The sequence below is a fragment of the Miniopterus schreibersii genome, assembly GCF_964146895.1.
Source record: "Miniopterus schreibersii genome assembly, chromosome: 15".
In the NCBI taxonomy this organism is placed as follows: domain Eukaryota; kingdom Metazoa; phylum Chordata; class Mammalia; order Chiroptera; family Miniopteridae; genus Miniopterus; species Miniopterus schreibersii.
The window spans coordinates 27,615,597-27,639,072 of NC_138115.1; the positions used below are offsets into that span (position 1 = coordinate 27,615,597).

The 23,476-nt window shown below is 49.5% G+C and overlaps 1 protein-coding gene across 1 annotated transcript; it reads left to right on the top strand.

Moving 5' to 3' along the window:
* Positions 1-2,061: 2,061 nt before the first annotated feature.
* Positions 2,062-22,239, top strand: LOC308567502 (cilium assembly protein DZIP1L-like; the record flags this gene model as incomplete). Its single annotated transcript, XM_081159140.1, has 11 exons — positions 2,062-2,562; positions 3,564-3,633; positions 6,330-6,454; positions 7,986-8,069; positions 11,089-11,119; positions 13,648-13,760; positions 14,982-15,162; positions 17,589-17,805; positions 18,279-18,451; positions 20,967-21,091; positions 22,099-22,239. 11 exons carry the CDS (start codon positions 2,062-2,064, stop codon positions 22,237-22,239), a joined length of 1,761 nt encoding a protein of 586 aa, XP_081015266.1.
* Positions 22,240-23,476: the final 1,237 nt, after the last annotated feature.

Consider the following 23,476-nt stretch of genomic DNA (forward strand, 5'->3'; position numbering starts at 1 on the left):
TGTCTGTAAAACGGGAATAGCAATAGTCTGCAGGTTTGTATTTGGACTTGGCATCTGGCTCAGAGGCTGGCACTCCCTGCACTGCAGCCAGTATTAGTCGTGAGTGCAGTCCCTCTGCCTGTCCTCAGTTCCCACGGCACCCTGGGGGGGGGGCAAGCCTGTCATCCCCTTTCCCAAATGAAGACAGGGCCTTAGTGAGGTCGGGCCCTTTCCTGGAGGTGCTTCCCCTCTTTGCAAACCCACCACTACCGTTTCCTCAAGGCCTGTCCCCTTCATGATGTCAGTGACCTTCCTCTTCTCTTTCTGTTGCACTTAAAAGTCTGAAAACCTGATCTAGAAAGAGCTTAAGTAGAGTCATATGTGCTTCTTACTGCCTCAGATTCTAAGTTCCTCAAGGTTAGAAACTATTTTTTTCCTTAAAATTTATAAAAGTAATAGATGGTGATGCAAAACATTCTGAATAGTATCGATGGTAGAAGGTGGGAAAGAAAGGTCCCCTAACTGCCATTCTCATGCCGAGGTAACTACTGCTAACAGCTGGCCTGTTTTTCTAAAATAGTCTATGCTAATGGAATTATATATAGTGAGTCATAAATTCATATATTTTATTTAATTTTGATTATACAGGAATAACAAATATGTATCATTCCTATATCATCCACCCATGAACCATCCATCTATTCATTTATTTCATTCGTTTTTCACACATCCAATTACCTCCTCCCACATAGACAGCTATTCTCATACGATATATATATCTTTTCTATTATATCTCTATATATGCAGATATAGAGATATATATGTGAGAAATACTTATCCGTTATTTTTGCAAGTTATTAAATGTGACTATATTGATATATCATTTAAACAGAATCAGAAGTGTATGTACACATATATTTTCATATGTATGTGTATATATATTTCTATGTTACTCTCTATAGTCCATGTAAAGCCGCCTCGGGCTCATCGATAGCTGATAGTATTGCATTGTATAGAGATACAACTTGTTCCTCTATTCTCTTTGTACTTTGCTTTCGTGTACTTTTTCTTATCCTTTGCTATTACAAGCAGCACTGAAATGACAATTTTTGCACAAGCACCTTTGCACACTTGTATGAGTTTATCTGTAGAATTGTAATTCTTAGTAGTGGAATATTAAGTTAAAATTCCTGTTGTTTTGTCAAGTCACTTTTCAAAGAGAGAGAACAATTTCTATGTCTACCAAGAAAGTAGAGAGTAGACTCTGAGTCTTTGACAAAAAACTGGAGCTCTTTTCACTAAACCATTGGGTTTGAGACAAAAGGCCGTCGTGGACTGAGCACAGTCTGAGCACAGAGACACGGCCCTGTCTTGAGCACCCCTCCTCCCCACCCCCGCGGTGCTGGGCATCATTTCACTTACACCCCACGGGAGAGAACATAGTCATGTGGTGACACCCTACAGCCCGGAAAACTGGGAAAGGGAGCCCACCCCTGTCTGGCATGATCCTATAATGAGAGATGCAGAAGAGGGCAGTGGTGGACCTCCGGTGGCTCTGCCACCCATGGCAAGTTGTTGGACTTTATCCTGAGGTCAATGTAAGGTTGCAGAAGGACCCACTAATACAACTGACAGTTTCCCCCAACAAAAAACTCTGGTAGTGGACTTGGGCTTGGGGTATTCACTGAGAACCTACTATGTGCCAGGCACTAGGCTGGGCGCTTCCCCTGCCTCATTTGTAACCACCAACATGCAAGATGAGTCCCGTGATTCCCAATACACCTCAGAGGCTTAAAGGTGTGAAGGGACTTGCCCAAGACTGAGGATCTGAATCCACAGCTGAGTGACTGTAAAGCCCACACTCTTGCTTTCCATGGCTCTGGCCACATGAGTGCATAGCACTCACCCTCCAGCTGCTGTTCAGACCCCTCACTTCCCCCACTTAGGCTCCTGCTGGCCAGGTGTACGGCACATGCAGCCCATGTACCTTGCCTAACTTGGACTCTCTTCTCATTTCCCAGGCCCTATCTGAGCTTTTTTGCTAGCTGCAGTTCCTGGGCTCTGCCCAGCGCTTCCTCGGTCATGAGATTATCCGCTCCTGCTGCTCAGGGCCGCCATCGTCCCGTCTTTGGGACCTATAGAGGCCCTCCCTTCAAGTTCCGGATTCGCTATGATAAAATGGACTGGAAGCGCATCAGGGCCCTGGATGTGGACCGTGTGATCCAGGAGGTGGATTTGGCAACCCTGCAAGAGTATATCACTAGCATCACCCTCGGCAAGTTGGATCACATGGGACTCAGCCAGTGGAAGGGGCTTCTGGACCCGGGGCTGCTCAAGGCATTGCGCCTTGCCCAGCTAATGATCGAGTACCTGCTGCACTGCCAGGACTGCTTGACCACCAGCGGTGCCCAGCTGCAGGCACAGCTGTGGGCCAGCCTGGACCAGCAGGAGCGTGTTCAGGAGGAGCTGAAACGCCTCGCTGAAGAGCTGAAGGTGGCCCGGGAGCAAAGACACTGGGATGAAAAGACAATCACTAACTTGGAGGAACTTATTCACAAGATGAGTGTCCAGAGCTATTATGTGGTGAGGAATATCAACAGGGGAAGGAGAGTGGGCGGGGTGGGCGCCCAGCTATCAGGTCACCTGGACAGCACCACACCCAGGGCCCTGAGGCCACTGTGGGCCATAGTCACTAGTTAGGAGCAGATTTTGGAGATGCTGCTCATGGCCAGAGGGCCTGAGTGCCTGAGGATGTCAGTTCAGGTTATACAGTGTGTGTGAGTGTGTGTGTGTGTGTGTGTGTGTGTGTGTGTGATCCATGTGTGCCAAGAGACGGGTAGAGTCAGTCTCATTCTGGAAAAAGATCTCCATTGTTCAACCAAGTGACAATTCATTAGCCAGAGCAGGATTTGAGCATTTGCATGTATTTACATGGAAACTGTGGTTTGGGACCAGTGCCCTGTAATAACTTGTCATGGTGACCAAGCCTGGTTCCAGGCTCTGAGGATGTAGGCACAAGTCCTGCTGGGGCATGTTTTCAAGAATTTCATAGTTTGAGGGTAGGTGGGACAGAAGGTGGTGTTTAAAAGAGCCTTGAATGCTCAGCACAGCTTGGTGGAGGAATGTTACGAGCAGTGTGAGAAGGGTGCTCAGGGTGACAGCTTTGGCCTACCTGAGCTGGGGTTTGGGCAGGACACGTGGCAGGAGAGGCTAGCAGAGCCCGGTCCCAAGGGCCTGAACGTCGAGGTAGGGCGTGGGTTTTATTCCGAACGCAGTGGTGACTGTCCCACTTTAGCTGCCTGGTTTCTGAGTGCCCTGCTGGGGGTGGGAACAGGGAAGCAGGGAAGAATGGGATGAGGGGAAGGGCGTGAAATTTGGAATGTGACACCTTGGAAGATATTCCCTGCCACGCTACATATACAGTGGGGGTGGGGTGGGGTGGACATCACTCCTTACTCAGTAAATGAAACTTCTTGGATCTGAAGCAGCCCAGGGGTCCCCAGTAACGGGAGTTTGGATACAGGGAGAGTCCCAGGTGGACTCAGGTGATTTAACCCTGCACTTCCCATGCTTCCTCTCTGCAGTGTCATCATTGTGATGTATCGTTCCCCAACACCACCTTTCTCCAGACCCACATTAAGCAGAGGCACGAAGGTATGGTGCAGGGTGGTGAGTCCAGGTGGCCCTTCTGAGACTGCGGAAGGGGGGGCCCTGACTGGAGCTCAGTGGGTGGGGGGCACGCACATCACCAGAGCTGCCCTCACAGCCTCACCTCCGGTTGAGGGTGGGATGATCCCAGCACCCATCATGGGGGATCCCAATGGGCTGGGAGGGTTTCCGACCATGTGCGTAGGGAGAAGGAGCTGGCAGTCACACGGGCAGGCGCCAGTCTTAGCTTTGCCCCTTTCAGTTGCCGCCAGCGCTTCCCCCTCTGAGTCTCAGCGGCTCTCACTACGAGTGGGGCAGTTAGACAGAGTGAATTTGAAGGGTCCTTTCCCCAGCCTTCTGTGAATCTGCTGTTCTCTGATTCGGACCCGGAATGAGCATAAAGGGGGTTAATGAGCAATCAGACCAGGTCTTTGACTTTATTCTGTACATAAGCTCATTATGACATAATCACTGTAATTTTATGGTTTCAAATTCCAAAATGGTTAGTAAAGCTCTGTGTTTACTCCACAGAGAGATGTGCATGCTTTATATCCCTTTTTGAGGTTCAGTAAGAAATAGCTGTTAAAACATAGCATATAGGCATGAAAATATTAATATAATACAAAGATTGAAAAATCCCGTAATAAAACTGTCTTCTTATTTTCCCTCATTTTAATTTCTTTTCAAAGAAGAGACTTAGAGTTTCAAAACAGCACCATTTACTTAGTTACTGGCATTTATTGTATGTTTAATTACTCTTGGTTCTTTCTGCCTTGGAGGCTTCTAAAGAAAAACAAATTTTCCCTTTTCTTAAATATTTTTGATAAAAAGATATTTCTTTAAAGATATTTGTATACTCATGTTTATAGCAGCATTATTTACAGTAGCTAAAACTTGGAAACAACCCAAATGTCCATTGAAAGAGGAATGGATAACCAAATGTGGTCTCTACATACAATGGAATATTATTCAGCCTTAAAAAGAAAGGAAATTGGGGCATCTGCTAAGCATGGATGAACCTGGAGGACATTATGCTAAGTGAAACAAGTCAGTCACAAAGGGACAAACACTGTAATGATTTTACTTGTATGAGGTACCGAGTGTAGTCAAATTCACAGAAACGGAAAGTAGAATGGAAAGCAGGGGTTGGTGGGAGGGGGAATGAGAAGTTTGTTTAATGGGTATAGAGTTTGTGTTTCACAAGAGGAAAAGAGTTACGGGGATGGGTGTTGGTATCGTTTGCTCAACATTATGAATGTATTTAATACCACTGAACTGTACACTTAAAAACAGTGTAGATGGCAAACTTTACATTACATGTATTTTGCCACAATCAAAAAATTGAAAAAAGGTGCTGTTGATATAGAAAATTTAAATGCAAGAAGGTAGAAAAGAGAGAATAAAAGTCATGGCCGATACACCTGCAGGTAATATTTCGGTGTGTTCTCTGTCATTAATTTTCTGTATACATATATAAAGTATACTGTATGCAGTATTGACTTTGCTTATTTTCAATGAATATATATCACATTTCCAATGTCATTAAATCAGGTTTGTAAACACCATTTTTAGTGGCTGAATAATATCCCAACAAATGGCTATTCTAATTTATTTCTCAATTGAATTATTTCATAATATATGTGGGTTACCCAAAAATGTCCCTGTTATAAATCACACGATGATCAACATTCTTGTATGTAACTCTCTGTGCATATCCCTTCTTATTTCCTTAATGCAAAGTGCTGCAAGGAGAGGGAAGAAATGTCTGTAAAGCAACGTTGCTCCATTAACGTTCGTGACTGTTTTGATTCCTTTCTCAGCTCTCCTATTCCATACTCACCTCAAATCACTTATTAACCCAAATCAATTTCTAGTGCATGTAGTAATTGGTTGTTTGGAAAAGGTACAGCCTGAGAAAAGTCATATGTTGTTTCAAAGAAAGGCTTAGAATTTTAATAATAGTGTCATCTCTGGAATAGTTGTAAATATACTTGAAAAAGTAACAAATGTACAATTGGTGTCTTTTGCACTAACCCTTAACCTTAGCGCTCTATCAGAATGTGGTTTAGTTAGAAAGTTCTTTTATAATTCATTCTGAACCTGATTTTAACTTAAAAAATTTGAAGTACACACTTAAAGCAACCTTGGCCTAACTGTTCATTCATAATGCATGATGCCTTTCTTTCACTTGAAATGTAAAACTATATGCTTAAATGATATTATTGAAACATGTGGCCTTAAAACTACAATTATTTTCATTACTTTAAATTCCTCTCTGATTGCAGTCAGGATACAGAGGTATGTTCTTTGTATTAATAATCAGTGTGTACACGCTAGTTCGTATTGTGCTTCAGTTACTCTAGGAGTTTTGCATTCACATTTCTATGTGTCAGTACAGTCAAAAGAGTTATTGTAAATGACGGTAACAGTTCACAGTTATGAAGCATCATGCCAGTCATTGTGCTAGGACTTTGCACGATCCCATTTTATCCTCACAACAACCCTCTGAGTCAGGTGCTATTATTATGTCCATTTCCCAGTTTGGGAAACTGAGGGTCAGAGAGGTTAGGTCATTGCCCAAGGTCAATGTGCAATGTAAGGGGCAAAGCTGTCTCAGACCGAGGTGCGTGATTGACGACGTAGGGTAGGAACTACACTCTACTGACGTTGTCACTTAAACTGGTCACCCGCTATTTTCACAGATCCCACAAAAAAAGGGAAGGAACAGGAAAAGTCCATTGAGGCGGCAGTGGAAGAACTGCGGTCCGAGCTAAATTCGGCCAAAGAGGAGCTGAAAGCCCTGTTGGAGAAGCAGTGGCTGCCTCAGGTGAGCATGGGGAACACACGCCAGGAGGCTCGGTTGTGGGCAGCCCCGGAGACCTGGGGTGCACATGTGTCCCACAGGCCTAAGTACTGGCTGGTCTCCAGGAGCTGGGAGGCCGAGCTCAGGGGGCATCTTCACAGATGTGGCAAATGACTTTAGGCAGTCTGGAAAGGAAAATGCCATTATTTTGCCAGACCTGTCAGGCCAGAAGTAGAGCAGGGAGTTGAACTTTCCTGCATTATTCAGCACCCTGGAAAGGCACTTGAATGTGAATTTTAACTTCTTACAGTTCACTCAGCTTTTCGAGGACAAAGCATGGGTCCTATTGTGAAAGCTTCAGAACCCAGCCCAAAAGAGGTTCTCAGTAAATATTTATAAAATGAAAGTACATAAACTTGTCTCACTCATTCCTTCATTTATTCCTTCACCATTCATGCTCTCAGCACACGTTTATTGAGCATCAACAGTGCCAGGCATTGTGAGGATAGAAAGACAGGAGAGGCATGATCTCCAGCCTCAAGGGACATGAAGGTTCAGGTAAAACTTGGCCACTCCAAGTCCAAACAGTGGGGACTCTGGGACGGATGTTCTATGGGTCTCCATGGTGACCTGCATGGACAAGGGGCCCTACAAGTTTCTCAGAAAATATTTGCCATAATGCAGTATTAACAATTCTGGGGGGGAGGGGCGGTTATAGTTTTCTGTAGTGACCCGCCCCTCCCCTCCTAAACGTTTCCCCAGAGTGGTCAGGGGTGGTTTGTGGAAAGTAAGATGCTGCTTCACCATAGGGACCTCATGCTCCTAACCCCCAGCTCCCAGGCCCCCTTCCTGAGCTCAGCTAAACTCCCCGGCGCCCTCCCTCCCCGACACGGCGCTGCCTCACTGGACACCGGTAGACAGGTATCGATTTGAATTTGGGGTTGTTCAGAATCCGCCTCATCAAGGGTCAAAGGGTTGCTTCCGGTTAGCAAATTCTGAGTGTTGATAAATGAAGACATGACTTCTACCGTCGGTGCTTTCCTTTGAACTTGGGCCACATTCTCCTGAACTGGGACACCCCTTTTTGTTTTTGTCTTTCCCCCAAGGATTGCTTACGTGCTCATGCCTGTGTGTCTCACTGCTGTCTCCTCTCGCCTGACAGTTTATTATTTTACTTTTATGAAAGTATAGGAGCCAAACTGGATACAAAGTTTTCAGAGTAGTTGGATAATTGTTTTGTTGGTGTGTTTTTTAAATTCTGAGGGAAAACCTCAGTTAAGATTCCAGTTAGAGTGACTGTGAAAAGCACTGTAAGACAGGTTGTCTTCCGCTCTCCCCTGGAACCTGCTCGTCCCGTGCGCGGCCTGAGCTCTCAGGAGACCCCGGTGAAGGGGAACATGGGCTCGTGGGGATGTTCCAGGTGTGGGGATATCTAAGGAGGGCAGGCTGGCGTTTGTGGGCAGGTAAGGTGTGTCCTCTGCCACAGCTCAGGATGTAAAAGACCAAATCATGATTAGATCTCCATGTAAATTAAATTATGCCCTGGCCTTTTCAGAGCCTCAGGCCTCTGCAGGATGAGTTCAAGGAGCGACAGGCACAGGAGGAGATTCCAGCCCTGAGGGAGAAGGTGGAAATTGAGGTGAGCTGATCCCCCAGGCCCTTCTTCCCAGAGCCTGCCCAAAACCATGTTGGCGTCTAACCAAGCCTCTCATTTTTGCTCTGTGGTTTTGGGAAAGTTGAAAAACATCAGGTCCTATGTTTTCAGACCTTCCGCCAACACCTAAAAGGATAGAATGGGGTTCTTGGGGGGCTCAGTGAGGCTGCTGATATGCGTGTGTGCAGTGTCACATTTGCCTGGGATCTTTTCAAAATGCACACAGCTGTGTCTCCTGTTCCAGCCCTTGCCCTCCTTTTGACTCCAACCCAGTTCAAAACAACTCTTAGAAAGTGTGACGACCTATGGGACTTGAAGATATGTGGGATGGATCCTGTGGTGGGTGGCAAGTATTTCACACCTGGCTCTATGGAAGTAGAAAATCTTTGATTTGCAGCATTTGTTACTTTCTGTGGTATCAATAGTCCCACCATGGCCGACTTCATGCTACCACTTGAGGTCAACAAATATGGAATTGGAGATTTGTGTCCAATCTGCTCTCGTGAGCTGGTTGGAGTTGGCCCTGGTCACCACTGGATGTGTCAGCACAGTCCAGTTATGTGTGGTCTGTGTCACCGATAATTAGCTCCACGTCAAGGAAGGGCCTTTGGCAGTCAGTAATCATGCTGTCCTTCTGTCTCTCCTCTGCAAGGTTGTTGAGAAAGAGCTTCGTGGCTAATAGTCAGCAGTAAAGTGTTTCCACCGCTGGGCGTTTCACCAGCTTCACATTAAAAAAGCCATTTTTTTTCTATGAAGTCTGTTCACATCCTTTGCCTATTTTCACATCTTTTGCCTGTTTCTCTATTGATTTCCTTACCAATTCCTGAGTTCGCATCAGGCATGGAAATTAACCCAAACTGTTGTCCTGTTGTGACCATTTTCCAGTTTTCTATTGGTCTTTCAATGCTGTTTAACAGGACCTTGGCCATACACTTTGAATAATGTTTATGTAGTCAAAGTTTTCAAATTATTAATCTTGTGTTTATGGCCATTTTGAGATTAGAAGAAAATTCCTGTTTTCTTTCAGTACTTTTATGGCTTTATGTATTTATTTATCATTCATTTGGCAGATTATGAACAGGGCGGGAAAAGCCAAGTGCCTTACTGGAGTTCACACAGGGCATGGATAGTACCAGGGGTGAGATCAACCCTAGCCTGGCAGGGGAACGCAAAGCCTGTGTGCACTGTGTTCTCAGACATAATTTCTTAACCAGCAGCCTTTTCATGAGTTAACAGCCTCTGATGCGGTGGTCAGATACACTCGTGTGATGACAGGCACTCACTAAGCTCCGTCTCCGAGACCTGGCCCAGTGCCTCTTCACCTACTGCTCACGATTCTCTGCCCCATCCAGGCTCACCTGCCCTTCTGAGCCCCAGGTCCCTGCCGAAGGGCATCTTTCCCCAGATGTCCCCCGCATGGCCTCAGGTCCTCGCCGTGGTTCTGATAGCGCCCTGCACACGGCTTCCATGGGCTGAGCACCCACTGCCACTGTCTAGCCCCCTCTTTGTGTACCTGCACCCCTTGCTGTTTCTGCTTTTCTGTCCTCCCAGCCATGCCTCACCCAGGTAACATTCCTACCCTCTTCCCGCTGCTTTTCTTTTCACTGTTCACCCCCACAACACGAGGCTCTTCACTGCTGTGGCCATTGTGGTCTGGTCCAGAGGTTTCTTCCTTATGTTACCAGAACCCATGTTTGTAAATATTTCAGTTAGGAATGTATTGGCTAAACAGAGCACAATAGACCCCTAGGGTGTGTTTTGTATTTCTGTATTGTCACACCAATAGCGGTGACTGTTGCTGGCCTCAATTTTGCAGCAAAATTATACATCAGAAACTCAGACTCTGGGTCTCTTTTTATCATCTTCCGAATGTTTAGTTTTCTCGTGTTTGACGCTCATAGTTGCAGGATGGCTGCCATGGCCCCAACTATCAGAACCATATCCAGTTGGGAAAGTTAATGAAAAGGTCAAATCCTGAGACTTCTGCTTCTATTCTGTTGGTCTCAGCTGTGTCTCATGGGTAGCTATAGCTGTAGGGAAGCCTAGGAGGTGAGTAATCTCTTTAATAGTGTCTGGAATAGAGTTAGCAAAGCAAGAAAGAGTTGGATGAGCCATTAGCCAGAAGGTAATAGGAAGCCACTCAAATTAAGCAGGAGAGGGAATCCGTTGTGTTTGTCAACAGGGCGTCTCCCAGAGCTCCAGGTAGGGAGCAGCTGGGTGTGGGAGGAACCTGGGACCAGAGACAGGAACACGGTCAGGAGCTTCCCTCTGCTGCCTGTCTTGCTCCTTTCTCCACATCTACTTCTAGTTTTCAATTGTGACTCTGAGGACCAGCTTCCATTCCTTATGTGTTACACATGACAAAACAAAGAAGGACACACACAAACCAAGAAACCCCAACCCAAGAGCAGTGGGGTGCCGACAGCTCTTGCCTCCACACATATGCAGTCCAGGATTCTCTGCCCAGACCTGGACAGCCAGCTTTGTCTGTGGCGTGGGGCCACACTGTCACATGTGGCTGTCCTGTCCACGTGGACAGAAGGAGAAGCAGCACTTTCTGGAAAGGGGGTTTGAGCAGATAATTCAGTGACTGTCCCCATTATGCCTCCATCCACCTAGGGGGCACTCAGCTCAGATGTCCACAGTACAGGATGGGCACCTACCTGGCCCTGGCTGTTTCCACCCATTGTACCAAGAGTACTGACTGTGTGCCTGTCCCACTCTGTTTCCATGGGGCTCCGACCTTCAACCAGTCTTGCCTCCCCACCATGGGAAAATAAAGCATGGTTCCATTCAGATTGCTGCCATTCAGCCTCGGTGCCATCCCCTCACATACGGAAGGCAGCAGGTGTGTGGGTTTGGGCCGGTGTACTGTGAGCGCCCTCCAGTTCTAAGGGGGGCGTGTGGAAGCAGTGGCTGTCCCTTCTTCACGGTGCTAGGCAGAGTGACTCCTTGAGCAGAGGTCCCTGCTGGCTGTAACCCGCTCTCGTTTTCATCTTTGCAGAGCCAGACGGTGTGTCACAGGAAGGAGGAGGGTAAGTCTGCATGGGATGGTCTGTGTCATGCCTGGCGGTTGTCCTGGCTTCTTCTCTTTCCTGCCCCACACCACTCGATATATAGGATGGGGGTGAAGGTGTATGGGGTCAGGCTCTCTGGCTGGGCGAGGGAGGGTAAGAAGACCTTTGCTTCTGGGACAGACAGGGCTCCTCCTTGTAGCAGCAGGGTTTCTTGCCTGGCCTGGTCTTCTCTGGAGGGAGGTGGAGAAGTGGGGAAAGGAAAGGATCCTGGGGGAAGTGATCGATGGAGCAGAGCCCATGAACCCGTTCTTTCTAATTCACCTTGCCTGTGGTTTAGGCCATGGACCTTTGCCTGTTCCCAATGTATAGCAAGTTCACCCCGAACCTATGTGACTGTGGCAGGTTTGGAATATCACTCGTTTTTGGGGGGCTCTGGTGTGCTGGGGTGTGTGTGCACGTGAGTGTGTGAGTGTGTAATGGAGTGCAGGTGCTAGCATGTAAAGGCAGGCCATAAGACAGGGCGGTGCTCTTGCTTGGAGACCTTGACCAGCTTCTTATGAAACTGGCCCCTTTTACTCCACCCTGCCTCCCCTGTCCTATCCCTAGAGCTACCCCTCTGCCTTTTCTTGCAATCCCACAGTCTCCTCCCATGTCCTGCCTTGAGGCTCCACATTTCTTTCCCAGTCTTGCAACCAGTTCAGAGAGGCACTGTTCCTATGGCCCTGAGCTTCCCAGGGTGGGGGCTGGATATGTGCCATGTGCTTCGCCAAGCACTTCAGGTTCCTGGTCTCATTACCTGATCCCCATGGTTTCAATGTGGGATGGGCATTAACATCCTCATTTGTGAGGTGAGGACACTGAGGCCGAGAGAGGTTCAAGGACTGGCCAAGGGGAGCTCAGCTAGAGAGGGGCAGGGCTGGCCTGTGAACTCTGCTCCTTCTGCCTCCAGATCCCGTGGTTGTGACCACCGCTCCATCCCACCTGTTGCTGGGAAAGATGACTAGAGGGCTCACTTTTTCCGACTAGCGCCCACATGCAGTCCCACCTTTTCTCTAAGTCTCAGATGGGTCCTGGGCATTGGAGGCACTAAATGCTCCTTCTCCTCAGGGAGCTGTGGGGGCCCGAAGGCTGTGGACACGGAGAAGGGCTCTTCCAAGGGAGGCAGGCCCTCATTTTCTTCCCCGGTGTCCCAAGGCTGAGAACAGATTTGCAGCCCTCTCCATTGATCAGATTGTAGCTCCTTAATTGTGCCTGGCCACCTGAACCTGGGTGAAGGGAACTAGGGCCTGAAGGCAGAAGGGTGTGCAGTGAGAAGCAGGTCCCCCTACTCCTAGGCCGCTGAGCTCCACCTCCAGAAGGTGTGCTCGGTCGGGCTGGAGCGGGATCTGAGAATCTGCGTTTCTAGTGAGTTGCCAGGTGCAGCCGGTGCTGTGGCTCACACTGGGAGAACCAATGCTCCAGAACAGTTGGTTCTCAGGCTTGGCTGTTTGCTAGAAGATCTGGGAGTTTACAAAATAAATATTAAGGCCTGGGGCCCACCCTCAGAGACTCTGATGAAATTAGCTTGGGATGGGGCCCAGGTGATTCAGACATACAGCCAAGTTGGAGTTGACCACCCTCCACTGTGACTTTCTTGAGTGTTTTCTTCTGTGTCCCCGGCACCCAGCACTGGCCTGTTCACACTCATGTTACTTGTCAGTAAATGTCCCTTGAGTGCATCAAAGGGCTGGTCCAGCTCTAACTGGAGGGTCTCCCCTCTCTCTCCCCACTGGACCTGAAGAGCTGTTCTCCGTGCTCCCTGTCTCACCCTGGATAGGCCCTTGGTAGCATTTTCCTTGTAATTCCTAATTGTGTTACACTCTGGGTCGGTACTTCTTAAGGTGTGTTCTGTGGCTCACCTCTATCAGCATCATCTGGGCAAGTTAAAATGGAGATTGCAGAGCCCTTCCCCAGACCTATGGAACCAGACTCTGGAGGGTGGGGCCAGGGAATGTATGTGGCTTTTGAACCCTGTGATCCAGATGTTACTGCAACTGGAGGGAGAGCACCTGATCTCAACAGTAAAGCTGAAGAGAGCATGGAGCCATCTATCCTGTGCACTATTTTATCCCCTTAAAGGGGACAGAATTTGACATAGCTTTGGGAAGAGGGCGTCAGGTGGCGCCAGTATTGGCTGGAGTTGGCAGTGACAGGGCCTGGGAGCTTGGATCAGAATGGAGTCAGGGAACAAGCTGCTGCCAGGACTCAAGTGCCTGACAAAAGCCTGGAGCCCCGAGTTTTTTCTGGGATCAGGAGTGAGCCCAGATCTCAGAGGTCCAGACTGGAAGGGAAGGGAATCCTGAATGTGGGCAGGGGTCTGCGGTGGTGGTGCCCAGGAACAGAAACAACAATTTGTGACCCAGGGATGGACACTGGGACAGTGTCCCTGAGCTCACGGGCGGGAGCCCGAGCACACGGGGTGAGCATGAGCCAGGTGGGTGCTGTGGGGCTGTGGGAACACAGGTTCTGGGCACCAGACTGACCTTGTTGATTGCCATGTGCTGCAGAGCTGGAGGACTCCTTGGACGAACGGGAGAAAGTTCTGGAAGCTCCGAAGGGAAAACGCAACTTGCTGAAGCGAATCAAGCGAGCTCTGCATCACACCATTCCAGACAGAAGGGTAAGCAAGGGGGTAAAGAAAGTAAGTTCTTAAGCTGACAAGGCACGATCGTTCCTTACATTCTAAGCTTGTTCGTCTTATTTGTTCAAGCAGGGGCACCTTTGGTGTCTAGGAATATAAACCCACGAGGCTTCTGCCCCCAGGTCTCGGTGGCAGTGTGGTCGCTTTGCTCTGTTTCCTCCAATGGTCACTTGAGGTGCCCCCTGTTTCCTGACCTCTCCGTGCTCTCTACTCATTGGTTACTTTCTTCTGGGTCTCTATTTCTGACAAAGGGAATTGAATTGGCTCAGTCTGGCCTCTGGGTGTGTCCCTTGGGCTAAGTGTCCATCATCGGTGGCACCCGTGGCCACACACACTCAGCAGGTGGCTGTGGATGAGCAGGGCCTGAAAGCTCTGTGTGGTACAAATTGGGATTTGAGTGCTGTCGCTCCCTCGTGCCCGTGTTTAACCAGAGCATGCATATTAGTGTTAAAGGCAGCAATGGAATCTGTTATTTAATAAAAGCACACCTGGTCACTAAAGGAGCCGGGCATCCTGTCCTTGAAAATACTATCTGTGTGGACTAAGATGAGAACAAAAACGGGCTCCTAGTTTACTTTAGTGGCGCTGCTCTAATCTTTGACTCTTTTCAGCTCCTGCTGAAGCTGACGCTGGCCCTAAGTTCAGGCTTGATTAGAACATTTCTCTCTAACCTTGAATGAACGCTCATGCTGGACTTAGATGCCTCCCAAGCCGGAGCTCCCGCGGGCTCTGGGTAGATGTGAAAAGCCCAAGCAGCTTTCAGTAGGTCTCAGAGGGGACCTGGCATTTGTTTTTCGCAGTAGTTTTTCAAACGTTGTTAGTCACAGAGGACAAGGTGTCTGGCATAAGGATAGTGCCTGGGGGACAAAAAGGAGCAAGGCAGGGTCTCCGGTGCTGGATTCAGTCTGCTGGTGGAAAGGCACGGCCCGGCTGAGCCCCGGCGCTGTGGTTGGGGCATTGTGCACAGCCCCTTTCTGTCCTCTTGCTGTGCGAGTTTTGCGGGGCCCCCAGGCCCTAAACCAGCGCACTTTCAGCAGCGGGTGAAGCTGCTGCTGGCCCTGCTCTGACACTCAGCTCTCCCTGGCCCTGGGAGCGCCTGGCACTGACCACAGTGGCTCCCGGGCCAGCAGCAGGTTTAAAGGCTTAGGGAAGGGGCTGCAGGGGAGCCCTGTCTCCAAAGGGGATCTTCTGTCTCTCTAGGATGCGAGGGTAATGCCCACTGTGACTCTGAGCTACCACGAGAAAGTACAGCCGGTGAGGAGGGAAGAGAAGTCTCCTCGTTTTCTGAGTCCGAGGGAAAAGCTGGTCAGAAAAGCCCCCGGCGGAGAGGAGGCGGAACAGAACAAGGCCTCAGTGGCCCAGCCAGGGAGGAAGGTTTCAGGTAAGCTGAGGAAAGGGCTTGCCCAGGGGCTGTCACCTGGGAGGGCCTGGCTTTGTTTGCACATGAGGTGGGTGGCTGTAAGGGTGAGATGGTTGGGTCCTCACGGTGACTCAGTCTGAAGATTTCTGTGGGGGAAACAGAGTCAGGGCTGGGGTGGGGTGGGGTGGGCACCTGGGTCCCTGATGTTTGCAGAGGAGAGCCAGCCAGAGCTTGTGGGCAGCGGAACTCTCCTGCTGAGATCTGCTCTTTCCTGGGCAGCTTAGCTCTGCACAGCTTTGCTTACTCTGACTGCGGGTGAACTTCGTGCTCAGAGGGAGCAGCTCCCCGGGTGCCTGGCTCTGTGACCCGGGCCTGGGAGCTGGGCTGCAGGCAGAGGCAAACAGCAGTCAATGGACACTCTGTTCTGACCAGGGGTTGGTGAGTGGCTGGGCCAGTTCTGCCTGAGGACGAATCCTTCCTTAGCTCAGCCCTGTTCCTTGCCTGGGGTCTCAGCTGCTTCTTTGCCCCTGAGGCTCACTACAAGGGAAGGCCGGGTGGTTCTTGTGGAAGATTCAAGGAGGTGGGCAAGGACCGTCCAGTCTCTATCCTCAAGGAACTTCAGGAGCAAGGGAACTTGTCTTCCTAATTTCAGGAGCCTCCCCAGTGCTAACAGCCATCCGTAAGCTCACGGACATTTACTTGGACAAGTACAAAATGGGTGTTTTATGTGTAAAAGGGATGACATTTTATGTAAAAGTGTCAAAAAGATAACACAACAGTTGGTAGGCGAAGATGGTAAAATTGTATCCAAATAGGGGAAACTCTGTCCTGTGGAGTTCAAATTTTTGGCCTTAACGTTTCTAAGGAAAGGACAGTTGTTAGTCTTGCACAGAAATCGCAGAAGGGTATTAGTCCTGGTTGCTAAGCCGCCTTTCACACTTCAATATAAGTTCTCAGCCCTGTGCCTCTAATGCTCACTCATTCCACTCATTCATTGAGTGCTGTTTACTGAGGTTGATGTGTGCCAGGACCTGCCACCTTAGCTAGGAAACCAGTGGGGACTAGTGATGGGATGGAGCCAAATACAGGGTGGTGGGAGCTCTGAGGAGAGAGGGGACAGGCAGTTAGGGAAGGTGATGGAAGCCCCTCCTAGTCCCCGCTTCCAAGAGAAGGGAAAGGCGTCCTGCTCTTCCAGGCGCCACCCTCCCCTGCAGCCCTGGCCCTGTAGTCCTGAAGCAAGAGTGAGAGTCCACCCCCCAACCCCACCTCTCTTCTTTCCCTGGTCCTGAGGTCCTGCCTTCTCCAGCGCAGGTCACTGTGAGGTGACACTGTTTTCATAGCACTTTGTAGACCTCCTTGCCAGCACTTGCCCACAAGCCCTCTCTCTAGGGACCACGCGGAGCTGTATAAATGCTCACCTCCTGTCTCTGCTCACACTGTGCTGCTTTTGTTTTGGGGCAAAGCTGTGGGATGTAGAAAGGCAGTGGCAAGAGGCCTAGATTTGGGGCGACCAACATCCTGGGTTTGTATCTGCCTCTCGCTTCCATGGAATCGTGGGCCTTGATCGAGGCTCTGAATCTCTGGAGGCCTCAGTAAAGTTGGGCAACAGTCCTCTCTGAAGGCGTCTGGGCTAAAGGACATTGTAGGTAAAGTGCTCAGCTGGTGTCTGTGCCTCGCACTGCAGCTTTTATTGTTATTAATTCCTCTCAGCACGTTTTCTTCCCCTTCTCTTCACTTCACACTTTCCTGGAAGGTCCATTCTGAGTAACTGAGCTCTCTGAGATCAGTGTCTTTCAGCGTTTGACCCTGAACCACATACAGTAAGAAAGTCATTGTACACTGTTACTCAGTCCACATAGGCTTCGTCAACAGTCTTTACTCCAACTCCCTGTGATGAGCTTTATCTCCTCTCTCTGTGAAAGAGAAATGCTGATTTTGGATCCCTCTCTCTCCAATGAGTCCTGATGCCATTGGAAAATGAGGGCTGTGCCTAACTGCCTGCCTTTAGCACTGAAGCCACAGGCCTAGTCCCAGGAGGAAAGTGTGGATCTTCATGGCCCATGTGGTCCTCTGGGGACTTCTGGTGACCACAGGGTCTTCCTGCAAAGCTGAGGAAGGGGTGTGGATAATGTGTGGGGGGAGGTGGAGAGTAAGGGAGTGAGTGGCAGACCCACTGGGCTCCTCTTTAGATCTGCTGACTCCTATGTGTCTCCTGGAATGATGACATGGCCCTGGAATACCAGCCACTCTCCTGGTCTCTGATAAAACTGTGGGTCCCTGCCCTGAATCTGGCCGGCCGTGGAACACATTCCTAAGTTGGCTACTGTGGTATCTTACAACAGAGTGACCTATCCATTTCCGGTGTGTCGGGGCCTCTTTCCGTATCCGCTCTGGCGTGAGAAGCCAGATGGGCATTCACTGAACCTCATTCTTGTCTTTGTTTCTAGTCAAAAGCCGAGAGAGCCGTCTGGTCACCAAAGAGGTCCAGTCAAAGACCTCGACCCAACACAAGGCATTGCCATCCAACCTGGGAGAACCCCCCGTGTTAATTCCACATTACTATGGCATCAATGACCCTGGCCGTGCCCAGGTGCCCACCCTTAGGGTGACCACTAGAGCCCAGGGCAATTTCAGGACCCCAGATTCTCAAGTGCCTTTGATCAGGTGAGCCGCCGACTCTGCACTGTCACTGGGTTTGTGGTTCGGCTCCGGGCCTCAGGCAGCTCTGTTCTGGGCTCCCCACAGGCTTCTCCAGGAAGGAGAGGGGCAGAGACAAGTGAGGGGCTGAGGCGGTTGGGGGGCAATGAGTTGGAGATGCCTCAGGTAGGGTCCAACCGGAGCTCCCAAAAGAGACTGAGGTCCTTTGCTCCCAGCAAGACAAACGTCCACTCTCCTGACTCACCTCTTCCCCAAGCCCAGGTTGCCACACTGGAAGGACTGGGTCCTCATGTCCAAAGAGAGGAGCTGGCTTGGCTGCTACACCCTAGGGAGACTTCTGGCTGCCTGCTGGGCCCAAGGGAGGGAGTGGGAAGCCTCTGGGAAAACCTAACATGCTTGTAATTAGTGAAGTGTGCCTTTGAAAGTTTTCCTTTCCATGCTTCATCTCTCCTCCTCCATGTCACTGTGGTCCCATTCAGTTCTGAACAGAACTTGAAGAGAGATTCTGGGCAGCATGCAGCTCCCAAGCCTCCGCGAGCTCCAGCCAGGTTACGACCCCAGTCAGAGGACAACTGGGACTTGTCAGACAAAGATCCTTTGGAGGGGAGCTCCCGGGCTCCTTACAACGGCTCACGTACCCGCCCTTATACTGGTGAGTGGTCTGGACCAGTGGGGTAGCCCTTCTGCAGCCCAGATTCCTCCAGGTCCTAGAAATGCCCTTTGAGTTCCTTTGGGTTTTCTGATTGGACAGCTCATTACTGTGCCTTGGGGAGAACAGTCCTCCTTTCCCATTCCTGGAATGGCAGAGATATGGGGAGCAAGATAGAATTTGAGTGACGTTTATTGTAGCCCTTGTTTTGTCATTGAATTGTTCAACTCTTGGAGGCTGTGGGGAGCCCACTCCTACCTCTCCTCTTCCAGGTACTGAACTGACAGTGACTAAACCAGGTGACCAGGTACACCGAGATCAAAGCCTTGCTCTGTTATTGGTGACAGGGCCCAGTGATGCCTAAGGCATCAGCTTCCTGACAGAGCTGGATTGATTGCTGAGGCCAGGTGGGGCCTCCCTCTGGATTTGCAGCCTCCCAAATCCAGATCTTGCCCATATTTGCCATGGTCTGGGTCTGCAGAGAAGACCCTAAGCTGGTGGCTTAAACAGGCAGCTGTGGGGACAGTCCAGCTGCTTTCCAAACCCAGTCACTGGTGGGGGGAGAGGGTCTGAGAGAAAAAGGAAGTCAGCATTCCTGACCCTCTCCCAGCTGAAACATGGCCCAGGGGGTGTTGCAGTGACTCTGCTTGGCTAGTTCTGTGGGTAGGAGAGGGTAGGAAAGTGTAGGGAGACACTGAGAGGGTGTCCCTCTTAAGCTTGGCTAACCCTGGGGGTAGAGCAGCGATTCCCTCCCCCAGCCCATGAGGTAAGGCATCTGCATAACTGCACCCACCCTTACAGATGTGGAAGCTAAGCCTCTGAGACCTTCAGTTACTCGTTCAAGATCACAGAACCGTGTCATGGAGAATTGATTCTGGGTTATGTCTTTGAAGCTAATGTGCTGGAGTTATTGTTTGTTTTGTTATTTGTAGAATACTTTTTCCCCAGAAAGAACTGCCTTTAGCCATTGCCCAGCAGGAAGTGTATCCGCACGGCCTCTTACGCTGCTTGAGTTCATTAGCGCCAGACCAAGGGCTTGTGGTCACCGGGTTAACTATCATCTCAGTTTCCGCTAGGTTCAGCGACAACGAACATTTTGACAAATATAGTTTCCTGTAACACACAGTCTACCAAACATAAGTTTTTGTAACAAAAGAATAGGGGAAGGTGTGGTTTCCCTGCCAACCTTGAGACAGAGGATGACAGCCTCAGAGATTGACAATGAACCCTCACAGCAGGCTGCCTCGGATCTCCCCAGGTCATCTTTGGGCCACATTACTCCTTTTGGTTTTACAGGAAAGTTCTTTTTCCTTTTCAGCAAAGAAACTTAGACAGAAATTTAGCTCGTTGGTTTAAAGGGCATCATAGAAATGAAGCTAAGCGTTATGGTTAACTGGAATGAATGCATCCATTCAAGTTGTCACTTTCTATCTAACAGGTTACAATGACAAATTGAGCATTTTCTTCTCAAAACAACTAAATCAACTCCAATTCTTTTAAGATTTTCTAAAAACTACCAGTGGAAAGGTCATTGGCTTCTGGCTTCAGTTGCATTTTCTAGCCCAGGCTTACTTAAAGAATATGAAACAGAGAGTTGTGTCTTTCCAAAGCCAGCCTGTGGCTGCCCTGGCATGTGAGCCTAGGCCTGTGCAGTGTGCAAGCCCATGCTGTTAATGGATCCCGCAGAAGTTCATCCAGTCCACAGCTTATTTCAGGCCTGCTGGTCCATCAGAATCCACCAGACTGAGTCTTTAGAGAAGTGCTGATGGTCTCAGGAGTCCTCAGGTCCAGTTCGGGCTCTGTCACTTGTTACTTACCTACTTGTCCTTGTGTGAAGGGTTTCTGTTCCTCTGTTGTAAAATGAGGTATCTGGAGAAGATGATGACTGAGGGGTGAGGAACTTTGCCTGGTACATTGTAGGCACTGAAATATTCCCTGAAGGATTGAATCAGGGAGCCAAGGGCTTTTGTAGCTCCAAGAGTCTATCCTGCCCTCAGACATTTGACTCCTAGGAAGCCGAGCTTAGCTCCCTCCTTCTTGCTGATTCCTGAGGCCTGGACATGCACCTCATTTGCCAGGTCACCGGGAGCCATAGATAACGCACGTCACTGCTCAGCTCCCTTCCTGCATGGAGTGTGCAGAGAGCACGTCTGGCCTGCAGCCCTCCTGTGCTGAGTCCCATCTAGATCCCTCCCTGTCTCAGTGACGTGGTGAGGGAGGGGGTGCCTGCCCGTCTGTCTTGCAGTTCATGTCCCAGCTGAGCGAGGCCAAAGGAAGGGGCTCCCTGAGCCACCCGCCCAGCCGTGCTGTGAGGTGCGGCTACATTGTCGGGATGCCCAAGGCCTCTCCCTGAGGCACACGTCGCCGGGGGCTTCTCCCTCTCCTCGCCCTGGTCTTTTCGGTCGCCCTTCCTCTGCCTTTGACCCTCTCTGGACTCCCTCTGTCCGCACTGGAGCCTGGACCTCACAGAAGGTCGCGGCCTTCACTCCCTGGGCTTTTCCCTCTGGTTGCCTTGCAGTGAGGCGAGTGCTGGTGATGAGCCGGGAGGAGTGGGAGCAGGCGAAGAAGGTTGCAGAAGGGGCCAGTGTGCCCCTGCCCGGCGCCGCGCCACCGCAGGCTGCCACGACGGAAGGGAAGCCTCAGGTAGGGTGCGGGACTCTGGCAGGTTGCCCTGCAGTTAGTTCCCTAAAGGACCAGCTCCAAGTCTGGGGGCGTGGGGTGGGCCTGCGGGAGGGTCCAGCGAGTGTCAGCCTTGGCCCCAGCGGGACGTTGGAACTGACCTCACTGTGCAGACAGGGCCGCTTTCAAGTGCTTCCTGTGTCCATGTTAACAATAGAAAACCTTTTGGTTTATGACACAAGCAGCTCCTCAGTAGGTTGTTTCTCCCCTTTCCTGCCTCTGATGGAGCCTGGCCCAGGCTCGCTGCCTGCCTTCCTCGGTAGCTGGTCTCTTCTCCCTCTGGCTCATCCCACAGGGGCCCCCCCCCTTCCTTCACTCTTGAGGACCCCACACAGGCCCCGGGCCAGTGGACTTCTTCCCACGGGGCGGGTATTGCAGTGGCATCAGACACATCACAGTGGGCGACAGCATACAGTGGGAGGATTTAGACACTTTGTTCTAAATATTCAAGGCCATTCCTCTCACGGAGAATGTCCTGATGGCCTTGTGTCTCTCAGGCTTGAGCCATCGTAATGTTTAGAGCTCAGATGCTCATCGTCCTCCACCATCACCAGAGCCTCCTCACTGCCCTCCGCCCCCCAGGCATGAAGAGCTCCCACATCCTGTCACTTTCTCAGGCAGAAGAGGGGCTCCCTGGATGGCCAATGCTGTCGCCCTGCCATTCAGAAGCTGTGGGCAGTCACTGCTTGGTTCTTGGTAGCATCCATCCCCCGACCCTTGGCTTTTACTCTATAATCCGTTGGGTTTGTTGTGCAGCTCTTGTGTGTTCTTAATGAGTCCAAAGCATTGAAAAGACATCCCTTCCTTTCCCCACATTGTGAAAGAGCATCCACAGCCCAAAGCAAGAGCAGCCTGATCTGCCATAGTTCTTTCCAAGGAGCTTGAGGAGCAGTGTCTCCCTACTTTCTTCCAAGCCCCCATCTTATCCCCGTGGCCATCCTGCATTTTCTTCTTCCCTTTATCTCGTGCAGTTTTCTGATGAGAGTGACATCGAAGAAATTATTTTGCAAGATGTCCCACGGGTCGTGGGCAATGGAAAGAAATCTCAGCGCCCAGAGAAGAATGACGTCAGCAATAGGACCCCTGGCAAACACAAGATCTGTAACTGGTGATTCTGCCCCAGAGCCGGGCTGAGCAGAGGACCCGGCTTTTTGCCGGGCTTGGGAAAAACAGCTCAGGTCCCACACCACCTGAAGACACTGCTGGGTGTATGTGTCTTTTTAGAAAAAGGGAAAAGGGGGTGGGGGTGGGGGTGGGGCAGGGGCTGAAATAAGCATCTATTTTTTTCTCTTAATATTAGTGTAACTATTATTTGTGCCAGCATTGGACAAATAAACTTTCTTTGAAAATGACTTTCAGCCTTGGAAACTGTCTTTTTTGTTTGCTTAACATCTCACAAAAGTGTTTCTCATTTGCAAAACCTAATCCAGACTTCAGCTGGCAAAGGGTCACTTAGACACGCAGTTCCTCTCAGGTTCTAGCCCCAGAATTACATAGTGGGCAGAGAACTTTATATAGAATATATATTTATAATTTCAGTGGGTTTCATATAAAAGGAATTCCCTTATATAGCCAGGGTAAAATGATCAAAATCAGAAAATTAATACTGATACAATACTATCTAATTTACAGAACTTATTCAAATTTTGCCAGTTGACCTAATAATGTCCTTGACAGCACCACATTGCATTCAGTTATTTTAAATCTGCAGTCTCCTTTAATTTTTAAAATTTCTCAGTCTGTCCTCATGTTTCATGACCATCATATTTATAAAAAAAAGGAGCCAGTTATTTTTCACAATCTTTCTCAATTTTAATTTGCCTGCTGTTTTTCAAGGTTAGATTCAGGTTATGTGTTTTTGGTAGAAATACCATAAAGGTAATATGTGTCATATCAGAACGCACAGGATGTGATTTGTCTGGGCTTAGTGATATCACCTTTGATCACTCTGTTAATGTGGTGTCAGCCTGCTATCTCTTTGTTACAATAAGAATCTTTTGGAAAGATACTTTGAGAACATGTAAGTAGTCTCAAAGAATAGATAGCTTGAGACTATGTCAGTGTTATTGGTGGGGTGCTCTGTGTCCCTACTTCATGGTGGAAGTGGGCTTCCTGAGGTGCCAAGGGAAAAAGAATTTCCTGAGGCCCCATGGGAGGTGTGATCGTGGAAAGCTTCCCATCTGTGGAATTAAACCACTGAGTTTTAAGGTCCCATCTCCCTCTGTGTCGCCGTGGAAGAAGTCCCATTGTGTCTTCAGCAGGGCTAAGATCAAAGCCATTGCCCAGTTTCTGCTCCGTATTTGCACAGTTCACTCCCTCATCTGGCTAGGTTAGCTTGTGTTCCCAGCT